Genomic DNA, 22,836 nt, shown 5'->3' with positions numbered 1-22,836 from the left:
TCCGCCTGCAATGCAAGAGACCCTGGTTCAGTTTCTGGGTTGGGAAGATCCACTGGAGAAGCAATAGGCTACCCACTCCAGTATTCTTGGGCTTCCCTTGTGGCTCAGCTGGTAAAGAATCCGCCTGCAATGTGGGAGACCTGGGTTTCATCCCTGGGTTGGGCAGATCCCCTGGAGAAGGGAAAGGCTACCCACTCCAGTATTCTGGGCCTGGAGAATTCCATGGACTGTATTGTCCATGGGGTCACAAAGAGTTGGACACAACTGAGTGACTCACTCACTTTTCCCAGCATTGGGGCCTTTTCCATTGAGTCTCTTCACATCAGGTGACCAAAGTATTGGAGCTTCATCATCAGTCCTTCCAATGATATTCTAGGTTGGTTTCCTTTAGGATTGACTGAGTGTTTTACAAATTATTGAGTGTATTCTGCTATTAATCCACTCACCTGATGAAGGACATTTAGGATGTTTGCTTGTTATACATGAAGTGTCTATGAACATTTATGAGGGTTTTTTAGGGGGGAACATAAATTTCATTTCTATAGAGTGGGATTGCTAGGTCATGTGGCAAGTGTATGTTCAAGTTCATAAAACTACCAAGCTTTTTTCCCCAGTGACTGTTCCGTCTTCCATTGCCCCACTCTCAGCTGCGTGTAAGGATTCCAGTTGGTTCACATCTTCTCCAGAACTTGATATAGTCAGGGTTTTGCATTTTTTGTTGTTATTTTGTTATATTGTGTTATCTCATTTGGGTATTAATTTGTATTTTCCTAGTGGATACTGATGTTGAACAGTTTTCCCCTTGCTTATTTGCCATTTATTCCTCTTCTTTGATAAAATTTCCATTCAAAAATTCTGTAACACAATTATCCTTCAACTAAAAAATAAATTTTAAAAAGTTTCTGTTTGGGTATTGTTGCCCATTTTGTAACAGGATGTTTTTTACTATTAAATTTAAGAGCTCTGCGTATATTCTGGATACAGTTCTTTTATGTGAACTACAAATATTTAAATATTTCTTGTTTCAGTGGATTTCCTTTTCATTTTTTAGACCTGCCTTTGACAGAGCAGAAGCTTTTAATTTAAATGAAGTCTAATGTATCCTTTTTTTAATTTTATGGATCATGCTCTTGATATTTCCAAGAACTCATTGCCTAACCCCAAGGTCAAAGATATTTTCTCATGTTTTCTTCAAAAGTTTTATAGTCTCTTGTTTTGTATTAGGTCTGTGAACCTTTATGAATTTTTATATATGATATGATGTATGGGACAAAGTTCATATTTTTTGATGTGAATGTCGAATTGTACCAGTATAGTTTGTTAAAAGGACTCTTCTTCCTCTTTATATCTTTGTCAGAAGTCAATTGCTTATATCTATCTAGGTCCATTTTCCTTATTCTGTCCCATTGATCTGTTTTTCTGTCCTTTCACTACCAGATTCTTTTGATTACTTAGTTTTATAGTAGGTTGCCGGGGTCCAGCCCCGGTGGATCCAGGGAATTCGAAGCGGGGACGGCGTCGGCGAACTGGATACAGTAGCTTTAATTAAATATTAATTAGAGATATAAAGAGTAATAGAATAAGGATAGCTCAGCAGGAAAATTCAGTGGAGAAAAGAGGCTGAATAACTTGGTTTACATGGAAAGCTAATAAAATTCCAAGGCAAGGAATTTACATCACCTACGTAGGCCGCATGCGTCCTCCTGTTCTCCCGAAGGAGAGGAGACACTAAGGCCTCCCCGGTCAGATCTCAGAAGCCCAGGCATAATTAGTAGGCTTGACGAGCCTCCATTCTCCAGATGGAAATTCAGCCAGAAGGTGAGAGAAAGAACGACATGGGGAGACCAAGTTTCGGTGAACAAGGCCCGCACTTTATTTTGCAAAGTTTTTATACCTTAAGTTGTGCATACAGTATAATGGGGGAAGGGGTAGAGTCAGCAGTAAGCCAGGCTTTCTTCCTGCAAACTTATCATATGCAAAAGTTCAGGTGATTTACATCATCTTCTGGCCAAGAGGCCTGTTAACATTGTATGATCCTTTCTTCAGAAAATTTATTTTTCTCTAAAGGTGATTATTCTAAAGTCAGGCACCACCCTCCGAAAGCATTAGATAAAGTTGCATTCCTATAGGGCCAAGGTGTGGTGGGCTGTAACAAGAAAAGAATTAACTCAGGGGTCCAAGGTTACAAACATTAAAGCTACTACTTACATTCCTATACACCAATTATATTAATCAATACACTCCCAGGGACACAGTAGGTAAGGGATATGGAGACTTAGCAGCAAACATTGGCCCAACAAGTGAAAAACCCTTCACCAATACAATTTCTAATCAATCTTTTAACTGCTCAAAGGAATCTGTATTTAGACAGCTTAGAACATCTCTTGCCTCTCACGGTTGGGAGGCTGTGAACAATCACATGTGGCCAGAAGAACCTGAAGGGCAGGCTAGAGAACTTCCAAAGGAGTTTGTAGGTTGAAACACTCTTGTCACGCCCAGGAACTTTATTAACTGGAGCTGTAAGTTAACTCTTTTTCAGAGAGAGGTGGTGGGGGACAGCCCCCTGTAAAGTCAGAGGTGTAGGTGAGAGCACAAGCAGTGAAGTAGGCAGACTCTGGTTTTGGGGGTAGATGCTCGAGAATTTCCAGGGGGACTCCTGAGGCTCGATCCCCCCTTTGCGTATGCCGAGCTTCCTTCCTCCTGACCTTTGCCATGGGCGGAGTTCCTCACGCTGGCTCCCGGCAGTAGGTCTTAAAATTGAATGAGTACTGCAAATTTATTCTTTCTAAAAATTGTTTTGTATATTCTATTCCCTTTGCAGTTTCGTATTGATTTTAGATTGTTTGTATCTATAACAAATCCTTTCAGAATTTTGATTGGGATTGTATTTAATCATAACTAATGTTTTGAATATTGATATCTTTATTATGTTGAGTGTTCCAGTCCACAAACACAGTATTTCTCCCTTGATGTAGATTTTTTATTTCTTTCATAAGCATTTTATAGTTTTTAACATGTACTTTCTGTACCTATGTATTTATAAATTTATTCCTAAGTATTTTATTTTTCAAAGCAGTTGTTAATAGTATTTTATTTTTAATCCTAATATATATTCACTGCTAGTATATAGAAATAAAATTTATTTTTGTTTGTTTACTTTATGTCCTGTAACCTTGCTGAATTCATTGGCTCTAGGAATTTTTTTTTTTTCTTGGTAGATTCCTTGGTATTTTCTACATAAACAAACATGTCATCTGCAAATAGGGACATTTTAATATGTTCCTTTCATATCTGTATGTTTTTTTAATTTCCTTTATTGCCCTAAGTAAAACTTCTAGCACCATATTGAATGAATGTTGAGTACAAACTTGGATCAAGGCATCTATATCCTGAGGAATATTGGTTTATAGTTAGCTTTTTTTTTTTTTTTTTTTTTTTTTACTGTTTTTTGTCTGGTTTTGGTATCAAAGGAATACTAGCTTCATGAAATCAATTGGGAAGCATTTCCTCCTCTTCTGTAAGAGGTTTTCTGGAATTCTGGAAGAGATTATGTAGAATCGGTGCTAATTTTTCATTAAATATTTGGTAAAGTTCTCTTGTGAAATCTCTGGATCTGAATTTTTTTTCCAAGATTTTTAATAGTACAGGTTCAATTTCTTAATAGTCACAGGGCTATTTAGATTATTTCTTTCATATTGGGTGTATTGTAATTTGTTTTTAAGTCCATTAGTCCATTTCATGTAACTTGTCAAATTTACATGTATGTGGTTAGTTGTTCAAAGACAACCTTTTGAAACCTACAGGATTTTGTAGTGACATTTCCTGTTTCATTCCTATTCTGTCTTCTCTTTCTTCCTATTTTCAGTTGTGCTAGAGGTTTTTTCAACTGTATTCTCAAAGAACCAGCTCTTTGTTTCTTGGTTTTCTCTGTTACTATTTTGTTTTAGACTTCTTTATTTCTGCCCTTTATGATTTCATTCCTTCTGCTTGCTCTGGGCTTATTTTTGGTCTTTTTTTTTTTATAAGTTGTTGCACTAGAGGTTACTCATTTGAAAATGTTTCTCTTTTCTGATGTATGATTTTAGTGCTATAAAATTTCCTCCCAGCACTGCTTTGGCTGTGTCTGCCATTTTGATACATTACATTTTCATTTTTATTCAGTTCGTTAGTTTTTTTCCTTTGAGACTTTCTCTGTTCCAGGACTTATTTAGAAGCATTCTGTTTAGTGTCTGAGTGTTTGGACATTTTCTTCTTATCCTTCTGTTAGTGATAGGAGAATATACTGTATATGATTTCAGTTCTTTCAGGCTCATAATGTTATCAACCCAGATGTTGTGTATCTTGGTCTATGTACTGGAAAAGAATATTCTGCTGATGTTGGTTGGAGTGTTCTTCTATAAATGTCAAATTCTTTTGTGGCGGTTGTGGTTTAGTCTCTAAGTTGTGTCGGACTCTTGTGACCTGTGGACTGTAGCCTGCCAGACTCCTCTGTCCATGGGATTTTCCAGGCAAGTATACTGGAGTAAAAGAAAAGTGAAAGTCGCTCAGTCGTGTCTGACTCTTTGTGACCCTGTGGACTATACAGTCCATGGAATTCTCCAGGCTAGAATACTGGAGTGGGTAGCCTTTCCCTCCTCTCCAACCCAGGGATTGAACCCAGGTCTCCTGCTTTGCAGGCAGGAGCCACAAGGGAAGCCCAAGAATACTGGAGTGGGTAGCCTATCCCTTCTCTAGCAGATCTTCCAGACCCAGGAATCAAACCAGGGTCTCCTGCATTCCAGGCGGATTCTTTACCAACTGAGGTATCAGGGAAGCCCATACCGGGGTGGTTTGCCATCTCCTTCTCCAGGGGATCTTCCTGACCCAGGGATCGAACCTGGGTCTCCTGCAGTACAGACAGATTCTTGACTGACTGAGCTACCAGGGAAGCCCCTGGAATTCTGTTCATATATACTCTTGCTGATTTTTTTTCTAGCTGGTCTGTCAGTTGTTGAGAGAAGAAATACTGACATCTCTGCATTTGTACTTTCCTTCTCGTATTTTGCGGCTTTGTAGTTTGGTGCATACACATTCAAGATGCTGTGTCTTCTTGTGGATTGATGCTTTTATCACTATATTCTCCTCTATATTTCTGGTCATTTTCTTTATTCTGAGTCTACTTTATCTGCTCTTAATACTGCCACTTTTGCGTTCTTTTGATCAATGCTTGCATGATATCTTTTCCTGTCCTTTTACCTTCAGCCTACCCATATCATATTTGAAGTGAGATTCTTGTGGCCCACATGATTTCTTTCAATCCACTCTTGTCACTCTGTATCTTAATCGGCATATTTATTAGGCTATTTGCATTTAATATGATTATGAATATGTTAAGGCTTAAGCCTGCCATTTAATTTTTTGTATTATGTCTGTTCTTCTTTTTTTTATAATTGCTTTGTATTCTTTTTCTTTCTTTTCTGTGGGTTAGTTTATATTTTGATTTTTTTTGAGTATGCCTCTTTGTGCTTGGCTCCAGGAAGATTTGCATTTTCCTCTGATGCTGAGACAGGGATTGCTAACAGGTTGGGACGCTCCAGCCAGCATCTAGGTTCTTTTCCCGGAAGTGTTAACCTCTGGTTTCAGCTCCCCACTTTCTGGGGGGGGGGGTACATCATACTAGTGGCCAGATCTCAGTGGTGACATTTGCATTTGTCACCAGGATTCAATGCTTTCTCTGTCTTTGCTGTTGATCAATCTCTGCCACGTTTGCTTGTTTGGGAGAGACCAAAGGGAATGGGTGGGGGAACCTACTTAATTCTATCAATTGAAAAAAGAATACCTGGAGGCAGAAAAAGGTGTGTTTGTTGTGCTTCATCTAGGTTTCCACACAGTAGCGGGAGACCCCTCAGAGCCTATGTTTTTGCTGGAAATGCTGGTTACTTGATGTTCCTTGTCAATCTGCCTGTATTTTCTCTTGTTAGAAATCATTGCTGTTGATGCAAGCTAGTATATCCAGGATGGAGAGACAACAAGGTCCTGCTGTGTAGCACAGGAAACTGTGTTTAATATCCTGTAATAAACCATAAATGGAGAAGAATATGAAAGAACGTGCATAGATGTATAGCTGAATCACTCGATAAGTGGAGAGGGTGGGGAGTAATTATGAGACCATATTCCTGCTTTTGGTTTTTTAACTGATATGTGTCTCCATTTTCCCTTTAGGGCCGAGAAGACGGAAGTTTTGAGTGAAGACCTTCTTCAGGTAAGGTTGTCACTGGCCCATAACTCATAGATGTCAAAGACATCTTCCCTTTTACAGCCGAGCCCTTCCCGATGTTGTTCAGACTCTCCACTGCTCCTCCCCCAGTCCATTTAGAAATGCAGCTTTTTCTCTTTACAATAGCACCCTGCATGGTGCACAGCAGCCTCAGTGGGACTTTTCAGGAGACATGGGAAGGCATTTCACCACACGGTTAGCAAAGTGTCCCCGAGTCTGTGATCCCCTCCTTTTCTCTCCCGCATTGGATGTTGTCTCTGCAGAAACAGGGGTCAGTCTTGTCCCTGGATTATCCAGACCCATGATCCCACTTCTGACCTCACCTCACCCGGGGGCCCTGCCCCCTGCTCTGTCCGCAGGTAGAGAAGCGGCTGGAGCTGGTGAAGCAGGTCTCCCACAGCACACACAAGAAGCTCACAGCATGTCTGCAGGGCCAGCAAGGGGCCGAGGCTGACAAGCGCTCCGTAAGTGCCCTCTCGGCCCCAGGGGAGGTGGAATTTGCCTGCTGACCGCCCGGCCAGTGTTTGAGACTTGTAGCCCTGCCTGAAGCACCTCCACCCTCACTAAGATGTGGTCCCCATCCTTGTCCTCCCCAGACTGGGGCAGCCCCCGAGGAGAGCAGGATGGGCTTAGATCCCACTGCTAAGGAGGCTGCCACCTTTCCCTTACCCCTGCTGCTCATCTACAGATTCCATTTGCCTCCATAGTATCTTAAGATCACATGGGAAAAAAAATTACACTGTGGTTTTGGGGGTTACAAGGGACATATAAAGGCTCTTTTGAAGACCGTTTTTGCTGCAATGATGCAGTAAACATAACGTGATGCATAACAGGGCTCCAGGGTCTCTGTCTAGAACCTGCACTAGTGCTGAAGGCATTGCATCATGCAGCTCCACTGGACAGTCCTTGAGGGGGATGATCCTGAAGGCTTACTTCCCTCTTGACCCCCACCTCCCTCAAATTCAGCAGAGATGAACAGATATTCTTCCTTTTTTCAAAAAAAAAATCTTACTAATATTAGTTTATTTTTTGTTTGTCTGCTGTGCTCAGTCGCTCCTTGAGACCCCATGGACTGTCACCTGCCAGGCTCCTCTGTCCATGGGGTTTCCCAGGCAAGAATACTGGGTTGCCATTTCCTACTCCAGGGGATCTTCCCAACCCAGGAATCTAACCTGCATCTCCTGCATCTCCTGCATTGGCAGACAGATTCTTTACCACTGAGCCACCTGGGAAGCCCCCTGAAAAGATATTCTCAAGTGTTCACTTGGCTTTGTTCCAGCGGAGAGGCAGTCTAGGGGGTTTCTTTCCCCCTTGAGTTGATGATCAATGTGTCTGGTGTCTGTCTGATTTTCTCTGACCAGGAGTTCTTGTTGACGTCACTTCCTGGTGGTTGCCCTGAGCCCCCCAACTCTGTTGGCCTCGCCTCTCTTGGCTATCCTGACTCGTCCTCCGAGCTCACACTGCAAGACCAGATCACTTTGCTCGCTCCATCGATCATTCCGTTTTCTCCTCCCAACCCTGGTTTCTTCTTTCTTAACTTTCCCAGTAGGAACTACTGATGTGTGGTGGAAAGAAAATGTTTACTGCTTTGTAGTGTCTGTGGAAGTAATTCGATGTGTATTGGGGATTTCGGCAAGGGAAGCCTGACACTCGTCCCTCTTGTCAACCGCTGGTCTGTTCTCTGTGTCCACAAATCTGCTTTTGTTTCCTAAGTGGGTTCGTTTGTGTCCTCTTTTAGATTCCACATTTAAGTGATAGCATATGGTATTGTCTCCCCCTGTCTGACTTCACTTAAGTGATAAACTCTAGGTCCATCCATGGTGCTGCACGTGTTGTTATTTTCCTCTTTTATGGCTGATGGTATTCCTTTGTATATATGAACCACATCCTGATCCATCATCTGTTGATGGGCCTTTAGATTGCTTCCACGTCCTGGCTACTGCGACTAGCCAGGCCAGCAACATCTTAATGTTTGATTCTCAGCTCAGATGCCACCTTCTTGGTGCAGCTTCTCTCACCATCTGATGTGTTTGCTCCCTCCCCCAGTCACACCCCCCAGTTCCATGTTCTTCTTAGCACATGTTGTTCTCTAAAATCGCTGTGCTTCTTCATCTTCTCCCGTGTCCGTTCCCAGTCCTGGTATGTGAGCTCCATGGGAGCAGGGATCTTATCTTCCCATCACGGCTGCATCCTTAATGCCTCTAATGGGGCCTGCCACGTGAAGGCAGCGCTAAAAATAGATGTGTCACGACTGGATAGCCCGTGAGTATTTTAGGCACAGGAGTTGCCCAACGCATCGCGCCAATTTAAATCTTTCCTATTCTTTTCTTTTAAAATCTTTATTTAATTTGTTACAGTATTGCTTCTGTATTATGTTTTGGTTTTTTGGCTCCAAGGCATGTGGGATCTTAGTTCCCTGATCAAGGATCAAACCTACACGCCCTTCATTGGAAGGCGGATTCTTAACCACTGGACCACCACGGAAGTCCCAAATCTTTGCTGTTCTTTACAGAAGCAATTTAGGTTGATGGTTCTGAGTTTAAGGGCTGGGATATGACTCTCTGAGCTTGAAGCCCAGCTCTGCTGTTTCCAGATTTTGCCTGACAGAGAACAAGTCAGTTACCTCTATAAGCCTTGGTTTCTTCACTTGGAAAATGGTAGTAACAGTGAATCCCTACTTAGTAGGGTTGTTTGAGAATTCTGTGAGATCATTCATGTAAATGCTTAGCACGGTACTTGACCTAAGTACATAGTAAAGAAACAGAAGCTGCTGTTATTGTGGCCCCGTCATTGGTCCAGAATCACCTGAGAACTGCTGAGCCCCAGGGAACAAGTGTGCCTGGATTAGAGGGTAGTAGACAGAGGTTCTCAGAGATGAGGCTGTGTGTGAGCGCGTGTGTATGTTTGGGAAGCAGAGTGGATATTAGAATGAAACTTTTTGTCTCTGAGTCATCCTACAAACTGTGCTGCTTCTGCCCAAGATAATTTTGGAAAGAACAATCATCTCAGACAAGTCAGATCAACTGCTTTTGCAAACCCTGGAACATTCTGTGTCCCCGTCTTTAACTCTTAAGCATCTCTCGGCACTCCAGAATCAGGAGGAAGTGTATTCTAATAGCTTCCCTTTGACCTGGAAAGCCACTGGTCAGGGTGAAGCTTGCTAAGATCTCTTTACCTGGGCTCTAATGGTCCCTGGTGGCTCAGACGGTAAAGATTCCAGCTACAGTGTGGGGGACAGAAGAGAGGCAGATTCGATCCCTGGGTCGGGAAGATCCCCTGGAGAAAGGATTGACAGCCCGCTCCAGTATTCTTGCCTGGAGAATTCCATGGACAGAGGAACCTGGTGGGCTACAGTCCATGGAGTCACAAAGAGTTGGACACAGCTGAGCGACTAACACAGTAGTCCCTGGAATGCTAGTGGTTCTTTCAGCCTGGATCTTTGTCAGCCAGAGAATGGTGGCTTTTCTAGACATGTGGGCAGTTGGATCCTTCAAAGTCTCCATATGCTTCTAAGTTAGGTGGGGGTGAGCAGAGGGTGGGGAAGAGAGCAAGTAATATCTCAGGAGCAGGTAGGCATTGGGATAAATTAATCAGCACGGTGCCCTGTGTCTACCGAGCCCTCAGCTTTTCCTTTTGTCTTAGAAAATTTCTTTAGGAATAAAGAAATAATTTGGAGTCTGTTGTGAGTTGTAGTCCATTCACTTCTTCTATTCACCTGCCTTTGATTGTAGATTATTACTGTCTCGTTTTTGACATGAAGGTATAACCCGTTTCTTCCTTTCTTTTTTTCCTTTGGTAGCTTCCTTTTAATTTCTTGATTCTTTTCTTCTCTTAGTTTCTGGACTCTTACAGCATCTACACAAGCAAAAACTCACTAATTGAGGTTTTACCCCTTCAACACCAATGCTCTTGAAATCCACATGCCCACAAGGCCTTCAGTGTCTCCTCCACAGCAAATCCTTTCTTAGGAGCATCACTTGGTCCACAGGCACAGACCCTGTCTTGTGACCATTACACCATCAGTACAGGACTTGTTTAAATGTTGTCATCATTCAGTGATCTGTGTAGCCATTAAAAAAAAAAAAAAAAAACAACCAGCATGAGGCAGTTCTCTCTACGTCTTGATAGGAAATGACGTGAACGATATCTCTATGTGAAAAGGAAAACGAAGTGTAGGGTTGGATATATCGTGTGCTGACAGTGTGAGGGGGAAAATGTGTCCATTAAACACAGACACACTCACATACATAATTGGATCTGCTTAGAATACTTATGGAAGGAGACACAGGAAACTGATCACTGCCATGATTCTGGGGACAGGAACCAAGTGGCTGAGGGTTAAGGATGGTCTGCTTTTCTTTCTTTTTTTAACCATTTTAGACGTTTCTCTACAACATGCCTTAAGTAACTCCTTTTGAACGGTGAGGGTGGGAGCAGATTCTCTCGGAAGATACTGTTCCTGTGCCTTTAATTAAATCTCTGGAAACCTGGACCTAATAGCTTTGTAGGACAGCTAGAAAGTGGTGTTTAAGTTTGGATGTATGATTTCTTGGTTGCCTGGTCTCACTGTTACCCAGAAGAATGTCTCATTTTACGTGAAATGGTGGGGTAGCAGGATTATTCCTCGAGTGAAAGGCGTGTAACCGGGAAGTGGTACCTGGGTAGGTAGGCACCCCATTCATGGAAGTTAGACGTCCTCTCTGAGGGGAGGGAGGGGACTGTGACTTGGACCCACCCAGGGTGTCCTGGGTTTTCCTGGGCTGGAGAGCAATAATCTCTCAGGTGTCCTGGTCTCTCTTCCTCTGGGAGCCCCAGGAACTCCATCCCATTCTTGGGGTTGACCTGTCTCCTGCGATTTTTCCCTGGAGATACCTGGAGCCTGCCGCTCTCCTGGGGATGTTCAAACCAGATTCCTAATAATCCACCTTCATCTTGGTTCCTCTCTCATGTCATCCAGTTTCGTGTTTCAGGATTGAGTTATTTTAAACAGATCATTTTGTTTTTAAACAAGCCCCCAGTGGTCCCCAGGTCCCCTAGAATCCAACTCCTACCTCCGGCTAATGAGGACCTGTGCAGTCTAGCCTCCACCTCCTCCCTGACTGCTCCCCCTTCTCTCACTGAGCTCCAGTTGTGCTGGTCTCCTGGGGATGGATGCTGAGCTGGCCCGGTATCCTACCTCCAGACCTTTGCACCTGCCATTCCTCTGCCTGGAATGTTCTGTCCCATCTGGAGGCTTGGCTGACTTTGTCTCCCTTCAGGGTGCTTCCTAAAGGTACCCTCTCTGGGGGGAGGGTCTTTTCTCATCACTGCTCCCTCACCACAGCTGCCCACGCTGCCTGTTGTCCTGCTTTCTGTTGCCCGCACGGCACTTCCAGCTCTTGAAACGGTCTCCTTCATAGTGTCTGTGTTTAGTATTTGTCTCCCTGCCCTGGGATGTAAGGTCCCTGAAAGCAGCGTCTGGTCTGTCATCACAGCTGCGGTACCCAGGTAGGTGGGCACCCCGTTCACTCTGGGGAGGAGGTGAGTGACAGCTGAGGGCCTCTGGGTCCTGAGGTAAATAAAGGCTGTGGGTTGGGAGGGGGTCTGTGTGGTGGTGTAGACCGGAAGACCTAAGGAGATCCCGTTGTTCTCACTTTGTTGTTCTCAGCGTGTGCTGGATGGTGTAGGCTCAGGAAGAACAGGGCTTGTCCACACTTAGTAAGGAGGATGTATCATTCTGTGATCATAGATTGTTCTGCCTTTCTGCCTCCCTCCTTCTCTCTCTCCCTCACTTCCCACATAACATAAAACTTGCCATTTTAACTATTTTGAGGAGTACAATTCAGTGACATTTAGTGCAGGGACAGTATTGTGCAGCTACCACCATAATCTACTTCCAGAACAGTTCCGTCTCCCCAAAAGGAAACCCCATACTCATCAATTAATCCCCCTCCCCCGCAGTTCAGTTCAGTGGCTCAGTTGTGTCCGACTCTTTGCAGCTCCATGGACTGCAGCACGCCAGGCCTCCCTGTCCATCACCGACTCCCAGAGTTTACTCAAACTCATGTCCATTGAGTCGGTGATGCCATCCAACCATCTCATCCTCCGTTGTCCCCTTCTTCTCCTGCCTTCAATCTCTGCCAGTATCAGGAGAGTCAGTTCTTCAAACAAGTCAGTTCTTCACATCAGGTAGCCAATGTATTGGAGTTTCCCCCTCATCTCTTAACCACAAATCTAGCTCCCGTCCCCATGGATTTGTTTATTCTGGAGATCTTATATAAGTAGATCATACATCATGTGCCCGTTTTCTCTGGCGACGCCTTCAGGGTTCATCCACATTGTAGCCTGTGTCAGGACTTCATTCTCTTTTTACGGCTGTGTAGTAGTTCCTTTGCGTGGATGGACTGCGTTGCGTTTCTTTACTCACCCGTTGATGGACATTGGTGCTGTTTCTACCTTTTGGCTATTGTGCATTGGGCCGCTCTTCACATCATGCATGTTTTTATTCAGCCATCTGTTTCAGAGTATTTTGGGTACATCCCCAAGAGTGGAATTGCCGGGCCATATGGTAATTTTGTTTAACTTATTGAAATACTGCCAAACTTTTCCCCAGTGCTGGACCGTTTTACATCTCTTCTGGCAAAGCGTGAAGGTTCCAATTTCTCCACATGCTCACCAATATTTATTTTATGTACCCACAAATATATATTATTAATATTATGATAGCCATCCTAGTGGGGGTGAGGTGGTATCTCTATTGCAGATTTCATTTGGTTTCCTTAATGACTAATGATGTTCAGCATCTTTTCACGTGCTTATTGGCCATTTTATATCTTCTTTGGAGTCTGCCTTATATTGATGATTACTTTGTTTGCATTATAATTCTAGGTGAACATTTTCTCTCTTTCTTGACCATAAGCTGCCTTGTTTATAAATTAGGGCTAATGTACTTCTTAAGAAAGAGTTTGATTTCTAATTAAAGCATGGTTCAAGTCTTTAGCGTAATTTTGAAATCTCTTTTTTTCCGTGTTGCTATCCTACTAGATTTTAAAATGCAGCATGTAAACCTTAGCCTTATTTTCCAAATTAGCAAATTTTGTTTTAATTTTCTGAATTTTGATATGTCTGAGTCTAACCCACCTTTGTATCCTCTGAATTTTTAGGTTTTATACATATTTTAAAGTCAATTTGTTTCTTAGCTAACAGGGTATCTAGGCAAGTATTTGACTTCTCACTATTTTCATATAAGTGGGTAACTGTTGAAGTCATTTTCATTACCACATTCTTTTTTCCTTTTCAGAAAAAATTGCCTTTGACAACACTGGCTCAGTGTCTGATGGAAGGGTCAGCTATCCTGGGAGATGACACACTTCTTGGGTAAGGAGATACCACGCATGGGTTCGTGCCAAATCTGGGAAAGTCCCCGTCCTTAAAGAGGGGATGAGCACATCTCAGCAAGGCGCTGAGGACCCTGAAGCCTGGCTGGGGACTGGATGGGGAAGAAGGAGCGGTGGCCAGTGAGAAATGGAGCCCCCAGGCCCTGGAGTCACAGTGTCTGGGCAGGAGGCAGCTCCCAAGGGGAGAAACTAATGTAAAACTGTAGGGACTTCCCTGGTGGTCCAGTGGTTAGGACTCCGTGCTTCCACTGCAGGGGGCGTAGGTTTGATCCCCAGTTGGGGAACCAAGAGCCCACATGCCATGAAGTGTGGTCAAAAAAAAAAAAAAATTGGTTGAAGGGCACTAAAATCCCTCGGGTCCCAGCAGAAGCAAATATGAAATCTCTCCGTGTCAGATGTCAGAACTTATAGGATTCCCAGAAGAACAACCCTTGCTGATTTTGAGCTCACAGTAAAAACAAATTAAAAATAGAAGCATCATGAGAGAGGGTCAGCAGGCACAGCTGATGGGAGAATTGGACCCTAAGGGCTAAAAATACTAGGATGGCATGAAAGGAAATGGACAGTAATTACATTTAAAGTGAAATTTAAAAATTTAATAAACACAAACAAATTCTTGACAAGAAAAAAATCAATACAAGGGGAAAAAAGAGGCAGAATCAAAGAAAACCAAATAGAACTTTTAAAAATTCAAATTATATTTATTATATTTTAAAAACTTGAGAGAAACCGGAAGTTGCACACAGATATGGAAACTGGTGACCTTGAAAACATATCTGGAGTCACCCCAAGAATGACCAGAATAAAGTACAGTTCCTTTGGGTTTTCCTGTAAGAGCTTCCAGAAGCTCCTGAATGAAAGTCTTGGCTGACCAATAGAAGCACTAAGGATACAGGCAACATTAAGTGGAGAAACTCAAGTGGCGGGTTATAAATATAGAGCATTAATGTGTAGTAGCTGCTCCTGAAGAAGAAAATAGAAGGGTGAGTTTCTGGTTGAATTTTCCTTTTCTATATTTGAAGAAAAGCATGAGTCTTCAGATTTAAGGAGCACAAAAAGTCCTGACAGAGATCCACAAAAAGAAATCCATCACTGGACACACCATTGTAAAACTGCTACACACCATTGACACAAAAGAGAGATTTAAAGTCGAGCAGAGAAAGCTTGTAGTTGTTCAGTCACCAAGTGTGTATACAAGGGCACTTAGACTGATAACTGACTATTTATGAGCCAACATAAATGCCAGGAAATAAGGGAGGAATATCTTCAAGTAGTGAGTGGAAAATGTGAGAAATCTAGATTCAGTGATGTACTGAACTGTCATTCAAGAAGAAGGGGACGGGACTTCCCTGCTGGCCCAGTGGTTAAGAATCCTCCTCGTAATGCAGGGAACAGTGAGTCCCACCCCTGGCTGGGGATCTGAGATCCCACATGGCTTGGGCTAGCAAAGCCCACGTGTTGCAGCTACTGAGCCAGCGTGCACCACAACTAAGACCTGACAGCCAAAGAAGCAAATATTTTTTTAAAAATCTTAAGGAATAAGAAGAAAATAGGGTATCTTCAGGCACAGATATAGAGGAATTACTATTTGCATGTTCTCACTGAGAAACTAGTTAAGGTTGTGTGTGGTAGATTATGTCCAGAAGAAAAGAATGAAATGCAAATAGCAAGAAAGCATTAAAAAAAAAAAGTATGCTGGGAAAGATTGAGGGCAGGAGGAGAAGGGGGCGACAGAGGATAAGATGATTGGATGGCATCACCGACTCGATGGACATGGGTTTGAACAAATTGCTGGAGGTAGCGAGGGACAGGGAAGCCTGGAGTGCTGCAGTCCGTGGGGTTGCAAAGAGTCAGACACGACTTAGTGACTGAACAACAAACAGCAAAGTGAATGTGCTGGAGAGGATGAAGAAATTCTTTTTCCCTCTTCCCATCTTAGGCTCTTCCATGAGCCCTACAAATAAAATGACAGAGGACAGATGAATAAGAGAAAAAGCATACGTGTTTGATTGTCATACACGTGGGAGAACTCAATGATGAGTAACTCAAAGGGGTGACTTGAACTTGGGCCTATGTAGTATTTTTAACAAAAGAGCAGTGATTTTTAGAGATGGGACAAGACAAAGAAAAAGAAATGTTAGTCTCTAGGGCAGCAGATTGTGGGAAGGTAAATATATGGGGAACTAGTAGAAGATAAGAGTTAGTAAAATTCGTAATGTGGAGTCCGCTGGGGCCGTCTCTGGGCTGATAAGGGTCTGAAATTGTTTCTGGTGATTAGCATCTGGTAGAGATGGGAGGGGGACCCCTTTACAGATTCATATCCTGCTTTTAGGACTTCCCTCATAGCTCAGTTGGTAAAGAATCTGCCTGCAGTGCAGGAGACCCCGGTTTGATTCCTGGGTCGGGAAGATCCACTGGAGAAGGGATAGGCTACCCACTCTGGTATTCTTGGACTTCCCTTGTGGCTCAGCTGGTAAAGAATCTGCCTGCAGTGGGGGAGACCTGGGTTCGATCCCTGGATTGGGAAAATCCTCTGGAGAAGGGAAAGGCTACCCATTCCAGTATTTTGGCCTGGAGAATTCCATGGACTGTATAGTCCATGGGGTAACAGAGTTGGACTCGACTGAGTGACTTTCACTTTCACTTTAGGCAAACGGAAAGAGGAGAGAGCTTCTTCTTTTTTTTCTTTTAAATATTTATTTGGCCTCACCAGGTCTTGGTTGCAGCACACAGGATCTTTCGTTGCAGCATACAGGATCTTAGTTCCCCAACCAGGGATCGAACCCCGGCCCCCTGCATTGGAAGGCGAAGTCTCAACCACTGGACTGCCCCAGGGAAGCCCCTCTATATTTCTCTTAATTCCCCACAGACCCCCTTTTAGCCAAGACACATAGTAGGTACTCAGCATCCTTTAGAAAGTGGACAGTTTGAGAAACGAAACTGCATGGAGCAAGTTTTTCTCAAGAGTGTTTACCTGGCTGGCAGGTGGCAGCATTAGGATGTGGGTCACATCTTTCTCGGAGAAGGCACTGGTGACCCACTCCAGTACTCTTGCCTGGAAAATCCCATGGACGGAGGAGCCTGGTAGGCTGCAGTCCATGTGGTCGCGAAGGGTCGGATGCAACTGAGTGACTTCACTTGCACTTTTCACTTTCATGCACTGGAGAAGGAAATGGCAACCCACTCCAATGTTCTTGCCTGGAGAATCCCAGGGACAGGGGAGCCTGGTGGGCTGCCGTCTATGGGGTTGCACAGAGTCGGACACGACTGACGTGACTTAGCAGTAGCACATCTTTCTATGCAGAGTACTCAGGACAGTTTTCCTCCCCTTCTGTTGCAGGAAGATGCTGAAACTCTGTGGTGAGACAGAGGACAAGCTGGCTCAGGAGCTGATTCATTTCGAACTGCAGGTTGAGAGGGATGTGATCGAGCCGCTGTTCTTGCTGGCCGAGGTCAGAAGTGGGAGCGAGACTGGACCCATGTGATTGGGGTGGGCAGAGTGGTGGTCCCTAGGGTCCTTTGGCTCCAGCCTCAGGGTTGTTTCTGCCTCTCACCCACTCTGTGACACAGTGTCTCACCAGGGATCGTTACTACCCAACTGCAGGGGCTTCCCCAGCGTGGGAGCCCTTTGAGCTGAATGCTGCCCCCTTCTCCTACCCATGCCATCCTTGAGGGTGGAACTGCAAGACTGGTGGCATCACTTCATCCTCCACAGGGTCTCCGCCCCATCCTCCTCCCTGCCCTCCGCCCATCTCCGGTCTTCAGTGAAATGACAGTGGAATCTCAAATAGGACACAAATGAACCTGTGAAAGAGAAACAGACTCCCAGACATAGAGAGCAGACGTGGTTGCCAAGGGGGAGGGGACATGGGAGGGATGGATTGGGAGTTTGGGATTAGCACACAAGCGAGTCTATATAGGATGGATAAACAACAAGGTCCTTCTCTATAGTACAGAGAGCTAAATCCAGTCTCCTGTGATAAACCGTAATGGACAAGAATATTTTAAAAAGTGTGTATATATATATATATATGTGTGTGTGTGTGTTCTTGTGTATGTAAGTGAATCACTTTGCTGTTTAGCAGTAATTAACACAACATTGTAAATCAACTGTACTTCAATTAAAAAAAGTTTAAAAATGAGCAGCAGCCCCTATTCATAAGCCTCTGTCCTTGGACATGGGGGCTTATGTCCGAGAGACTCTGTGCAACCCCCTCGCTGTCTCTGTTTAGACGGGGCCCTTCTCTGTCTACTTTAAAGAACACTGAAGCAAACTGTCTTTTTGAGAAGAAGCCTTAATGTGTAGGTGGCAACTTTGCCAGCTTCAACCAAGTGAAATTGTATCAAGTAAGAGATAAAGTGGTCAGGGGATGTTCTTTGCTGTGAACCCTGGCCCTCTTTGCATCCCCTTTCACTGGTCTTACCAACCTCCCCGGTGCTGGGGATGGTTCCGGTCTACACTGCTTGGCGACTGCTAACCACCTGTGGCTGCTGAGCTCTTGAAATGTGTGTCGTGCAGCCAGGTGGTGCTAGTGGTGAAGAACCCCGCCTGCCAGTGCAGGAGAAATAGGCTCAGATTCGCTCCCTGGGAAGGTGGGAGGGTAAATTAGGAGCTTGGGATAGATGCACACACTGTGCTATGTATAAAATAGACAACCAACAAAGACCTCCTGTCTAGCACAAAGAACTATACTCAATATCATAATAACCTATAATGGGACAAACCTATTATACAGCAAAGTGATTCCGTTTTATACATATATATCTCTTTTTTTTTTCAAGTTCGTCTATAATGGAGATGAACTTGAAAAAATATATATATAATTGAATCACTTTGCTGTACACCTGAAACACTGGAAATTCAACTATATTTCAATCTTTAAAATTATTTACAAAAATTTGTCACTGGACTTCAAATCAACTGTGTTTTCCTTGTTTGTTTCCTCTACCCACAGGTAGAAATCCCAAATATCCAAAAACAGAGGAAACACTTAGCCAAGCTGGTGCTGGACATGGACTCTTCACGAACGAGGTATGGTGGGTTTTCTTTGCTTCCATTTCTGCTGCTTTGAAGAGCAGTGGTCCTAGTTGGAAGGCAGTGGCTTGTGTGTGTGTGTGTGTGTGTGGTGTGTGTTCATCCACTGAGTGTTTCTTCTACTATGAGCTGGGTGCTGAAGTATAGGGGCCTTGCTCTTAGAGAGGCTGTGGCCTGATTTGGGAGTTGGACGCTGGACAAGAGAACACACACACAAGGCCATTTCAGCAGCCGTAAGTCCTTTCAGGAAGACACCACAGTGTAAGTTTGGAAGTGGCTCTGCAGAAGCAGGCCATGGCATAAATAGTGAAACAGAGAAGACTTTTTTTTTTTTTTTTTTTTTGAGAAGATGACACTTGATCTGATAAGAAGGAAGCAGCTACGCAGAGATACTTTGCAGAGCTGTCCATGACACTGGGAACAGCAAAGGCCCTGTGGGTGGAAATAAGGGTGACGTATTCAGGAAACAGAATGAAGGCGGGCATGGTGGGGGTGGAAGGGAAAAAGGGAGGGTGACAGGAGCAGAGATCACAGAGGAGGGTGGGTGATGTGCCTGTAATAAGAGGAGATTTTCTGGGAATTCCATGGTTGTCCGGTGTTAGGACTTGGTGCTTTCAGTGCCAGGACTCCATCCCTAGGTGGGAAACTAAGATCCTGCAAGCCACATGGCTCAGCCAAAAAAAAGAAACGAAAGAGGACAATTTCTGAATCTGAGGACTTGGTCACCTTTTCCTGCTTCCAATGGTGTAGATTTCTGTTCTGTAGTCCCACATTGGGGAGTCACATAAGAAATTAGAAGACGCTTGCTCCTTGGAAGAAAAGCTGTGACAAACCTAGATAGCATATTAAAAAGTAGCGACATGACTTTGCTGACAAAGGTCTGTCTAGTCAAAGCTATGGTTTTTCCAGTAGTCAAGTGTGGATGTGAGAGTTGGACCATAAAGAAGGCTGAGCACTGAAGAATTGATTCTTTTGACCTGTGGTGTTGGAAAAGACTCTTGAGAGTCCCTTGGACTGCAAGGAGATAAAACCAGTCAGTCCTAAAGGTAATCAACTCTGAATGTTGATTGGAAGGACTGATGCTGAAGCTCCATTACTTTGGCCACCTGATGTAAAGAGCTAATTGGAAAAGACCCTGATGCTGGGAAAGATGGAAAGCAGAAGGAGAAGGAGGCAACAGAGGGTGAGATGGTTGGATGGCATCACCGCCTCAATGGACATAAACTTGGGCAACCTCCAGGAGATAGTGAGGGACAGGGAAGCCTGGCATGCTGTGGTCCATGGGGTCACAAAGAGTCGGACATGACTGAGCAACTGAACACCATTACAAGATGATTATAGACATGCTGTTTGTTGCGCTGTCAGGATGATGGTGGACACTATGCTCCTGGGTTTGCAGAGTGATTTCCTCCTCTGAGGACCTGGGTTTTAGCTCTGAGGTCTTTTCTCTGCTTCTGTAAGAAAAACCTGAATTTTCAGCTTCTGCTCAGAGCTGGATGTTAGCATCAAAGCTTGTCCTTGCCTTGTCCACTTCCATTTCTTCATTCAGCTTCCCTAAAGGAGAGTTTCTTCTGAGCAACAGACGTGGTCCATATAATTCTGTCTCATGTTTTTAATGGTGACACCAGAGGTGGCGTGTAGATTTTGAAACCGTAAGAAGTGTCATCAGGGACTTCTCTTCCAGTATTTAATGAGTGTTTTCATGTCTCCAGCTTATGGTCTCTTGGGTATTGGGATTGGTAAGGCAATATCTCAAAATTCTCCAAGCCAGGCTTCAGCAATATGTGAACCATGAACTTCCAGATGTTCAAGCTGGTTTTAGAAAAGGCAGAGGGACCAGAGATCAAATTGCCAACATCCGCTGCATCATCAAAAAAAAGCAAGAGAGTTCCAGAAAAATATCTATTTCTGCTTTATTGACTATGCCAAAGCCTTTGACTGTGTGCTGCTGCTAAGTCGCTTCAGTCGTGTCCGACTCTGTGCGACCCCATAGACGGCAGCCCACCAGGCTCCCCCGTCCCTGGGATTCTCCAGGCAAGAACATTGGAGTGGGTTGCCATTTCCTTCTCCAATGCAGGAAAGTGAAAAGTGAAAGTTAAGTCGCTCAGTCGTGTCCGACTCTTCTCGACCCCATGGACTGCAGCCTACCAGGCTCCTCTGTCCATGGGATTTTCCAGGCAAGAGTACTGCAGTGGGTTGCCATTGCCTTCTCCCTTTGACTGTGTGGATCACAATAAACTGTGGAAAATTCTTCAAGAGATGGAAATATCAGACCATCTGACCTGTCTCTTGAGAAACCTATATGCAGGTCAGGAAGCAACAGTTAGAACTGGACATGGAACAACAGACTGGTTCCAAATAGGAAAAGGAGTATGTCAAGGCTGTATATTGTCACCCTGCTTATTTAACTTATATGCAGAGTACATCATGAGAAACGCTGGGCTGGAGGAAGCACAAGCTGGAATCAAGATTGCCAGGAGAAATATCAGTAACCTCAGATATGCAGATGACACCACCCTTATGGCAGAAAGTGAAGAGGAACTAAAAAGCCTCCTGATGAAAGTGAAGGAGGAGAGTGAAAAAGTTGGCTTAAAACTCAAGATTCAGAAAATGAAGATCATGGCATCTGGTCCCATCAATTCATGGGAAATAGATGGGGAGACAGTGGAAACAGTGTCAGACTTTATTTTTGGGGGGCTCCAAAATCAGTTCAGATGGTGATTGCAGCCATGAAATTAAAAGACGTTTACTCCTTGGAAGGAAAATTATGACTAACCTAGATAGCATATTTAAAAGCAGATACATTATTTTGTCAACAGAGGTCCGTCTAGTTAAGGCTTTGGTTTTTCCAGTGGTCATGTATGGATGTGAGAGTTGGACTGTGGAGAAAGCTGAGTGCCGAAAAATTGATGCTTTTGAACTGTGGTGTTGGAGAAGACTCTTGAGAGCCCCTTGGACTGCAAGGAGATCCAGCCAGTCCATTCTAAAGGAGATTAGTCCTGGGTATTCATTGGAAGGACTGATGCTAAAGCTGAAACTCTAATACTTTGGCCACCTCATAAGAAGAGTTGACTCATTGGAAAAGACCCTGATGCTGGGAGGGATTGGGGGCAGGAGGAGAAGGGGATGACAGAGGATGAGATGGCTGGATGGCATCACCGACTCGATGGACATGAGTTTGAGTGAACTCCTGGAGTTGGTGATGGACAGGGAGGCATGGTGTGCTGCGATTCATGAGGTCACGAAGAGTCAGACACTACTGAATGACTGAACTGAACTGGAGATATTAATTAAATAGATCATTTCTGTTGGACTTCCCTGGTGGTACAGTGCCAGTGCAGGGGACATGGGCTTGATCCTTGGTCCCGGAAGATCCCACTTGCCACGGAGCAACCAAGCCCTTGTGCAGCTCTTGAGCCTACGTGCTCCACCTGCTGGAGCCTGTGCTCTGTAACAAGAAAAGCCACCACCAAGGAGAAGCCTGTGGATAGAGAAGCCCCCCACTTGCCGCAACAAGAGAAGGCCCACGTACAGCAATGAAGACCGAGCACAGCCAGAACTTTAATTAGTTGATTAATTTTAAAAATGGAAATTATAAATACATCATTTCTGTAGGGCAAGCCATTATAAGAAAGAATTGCCCAGGCATTTTTACTAATCCTTACCTGTTAGCTTAGATTTTTTTTTTTTTTGACATTTTGGAGTACAATATTAGAAAAATATTTCTAATTTTTCCTGAATTCTTGTTATGAGTAAGGAATCTTTCTCAGGACACATGTGACCATCGCTGTAGCTTCAAGCCAGCTTGATGTCCCAAAGCCTTTCAAAGTAATTCTCCCATGGGTGCACTTTTTTAAGTGACAGAAGATTCTTCATTTTGCTACTTTTTGCTAATAGCAAAGAGAACTGATTTCCTCTTTTTTGGTATTGTGATACAGCTCCACTCTCTTAATTTTTTTCTTGCATATAACACAGTAAACCCTTAGTGAGTCTATTATTGATTCTCAAAATGAGGGTAAGGCTGTACTTTTTGCCTCCACGTTGGGCGAATGGTCCAGGAGCCAGATGGAGCCTACAGGGCTCTCTGGTTTGTCCCGTTCACCCTGGCCTGCATGGTGTTTAGAGGACACTATTTAATCTGTTGCCACATTTCATCTGATGAGTCCACT

The 22,836-nt window shown here is 43.9% G+C and overlaps 1 protein-coding gene across 10 annotated transcripts in view; it reads left to right on the top strand.

Moving 5' to 3' along the window:
• ARHGAP44 (Rho GTPase activating protein 44) overlaps positions 1–22,836 on the top strand; it is a 130,768-nt gene that overhangs the window by 75,779 nt on the left and 32,153 nt on the right. For 9 of the 10 annotated variants that reach the window (XM_086355529.1, XM_086355532.1, XM_086355524.1 and 6 more), the window contains 5 exons: positions 6,202–6,241; positions 6,616–6,720; positions 13,536–13,612; positions 16,973–17,084; positions 18,588–18,664. In XM_086355529.1, coding sequence (XP_086211655.1) covers positions 13,572–13,612; positions 16,973–17,084; positions 18,588–18,664 — 230 coding nt within the window. In that variant the 5' untranslated portion in view covers positions 6,202–6,241; positions 6,616–6,720; positions 13,536–13,571. Of the gene's footprint in view, positions 1–6,201; positions 6,242–6,615; positions 6,721–13,535; positions 13,613–16,972; positions 17,085–18,587; positions 18,665–22,836 lie in introns of those variants that run through there. The other variant, XM_086355534.1, reaches the window with a different exon arrangement.

The sequence above is a fragment of the Bos grunniens genome, chromosome 19 (assembly GCF_055505025.1).
Source record: "Bos grunniens cultivar Pamir isolate PY7600 chromosome 19, Bosgru_T2T1.0, whole genome shotgun sequence".
NCBI lineage: Eukaryota > Metazoa > Chordata > Mammalia > Artiodactyla > Bovidae > Bos > Bos grunniens.
Note: the sequence above shows the minus strand (reverse complement) of the source record. Positions and strands in the feature narration are given on the sequence as shown.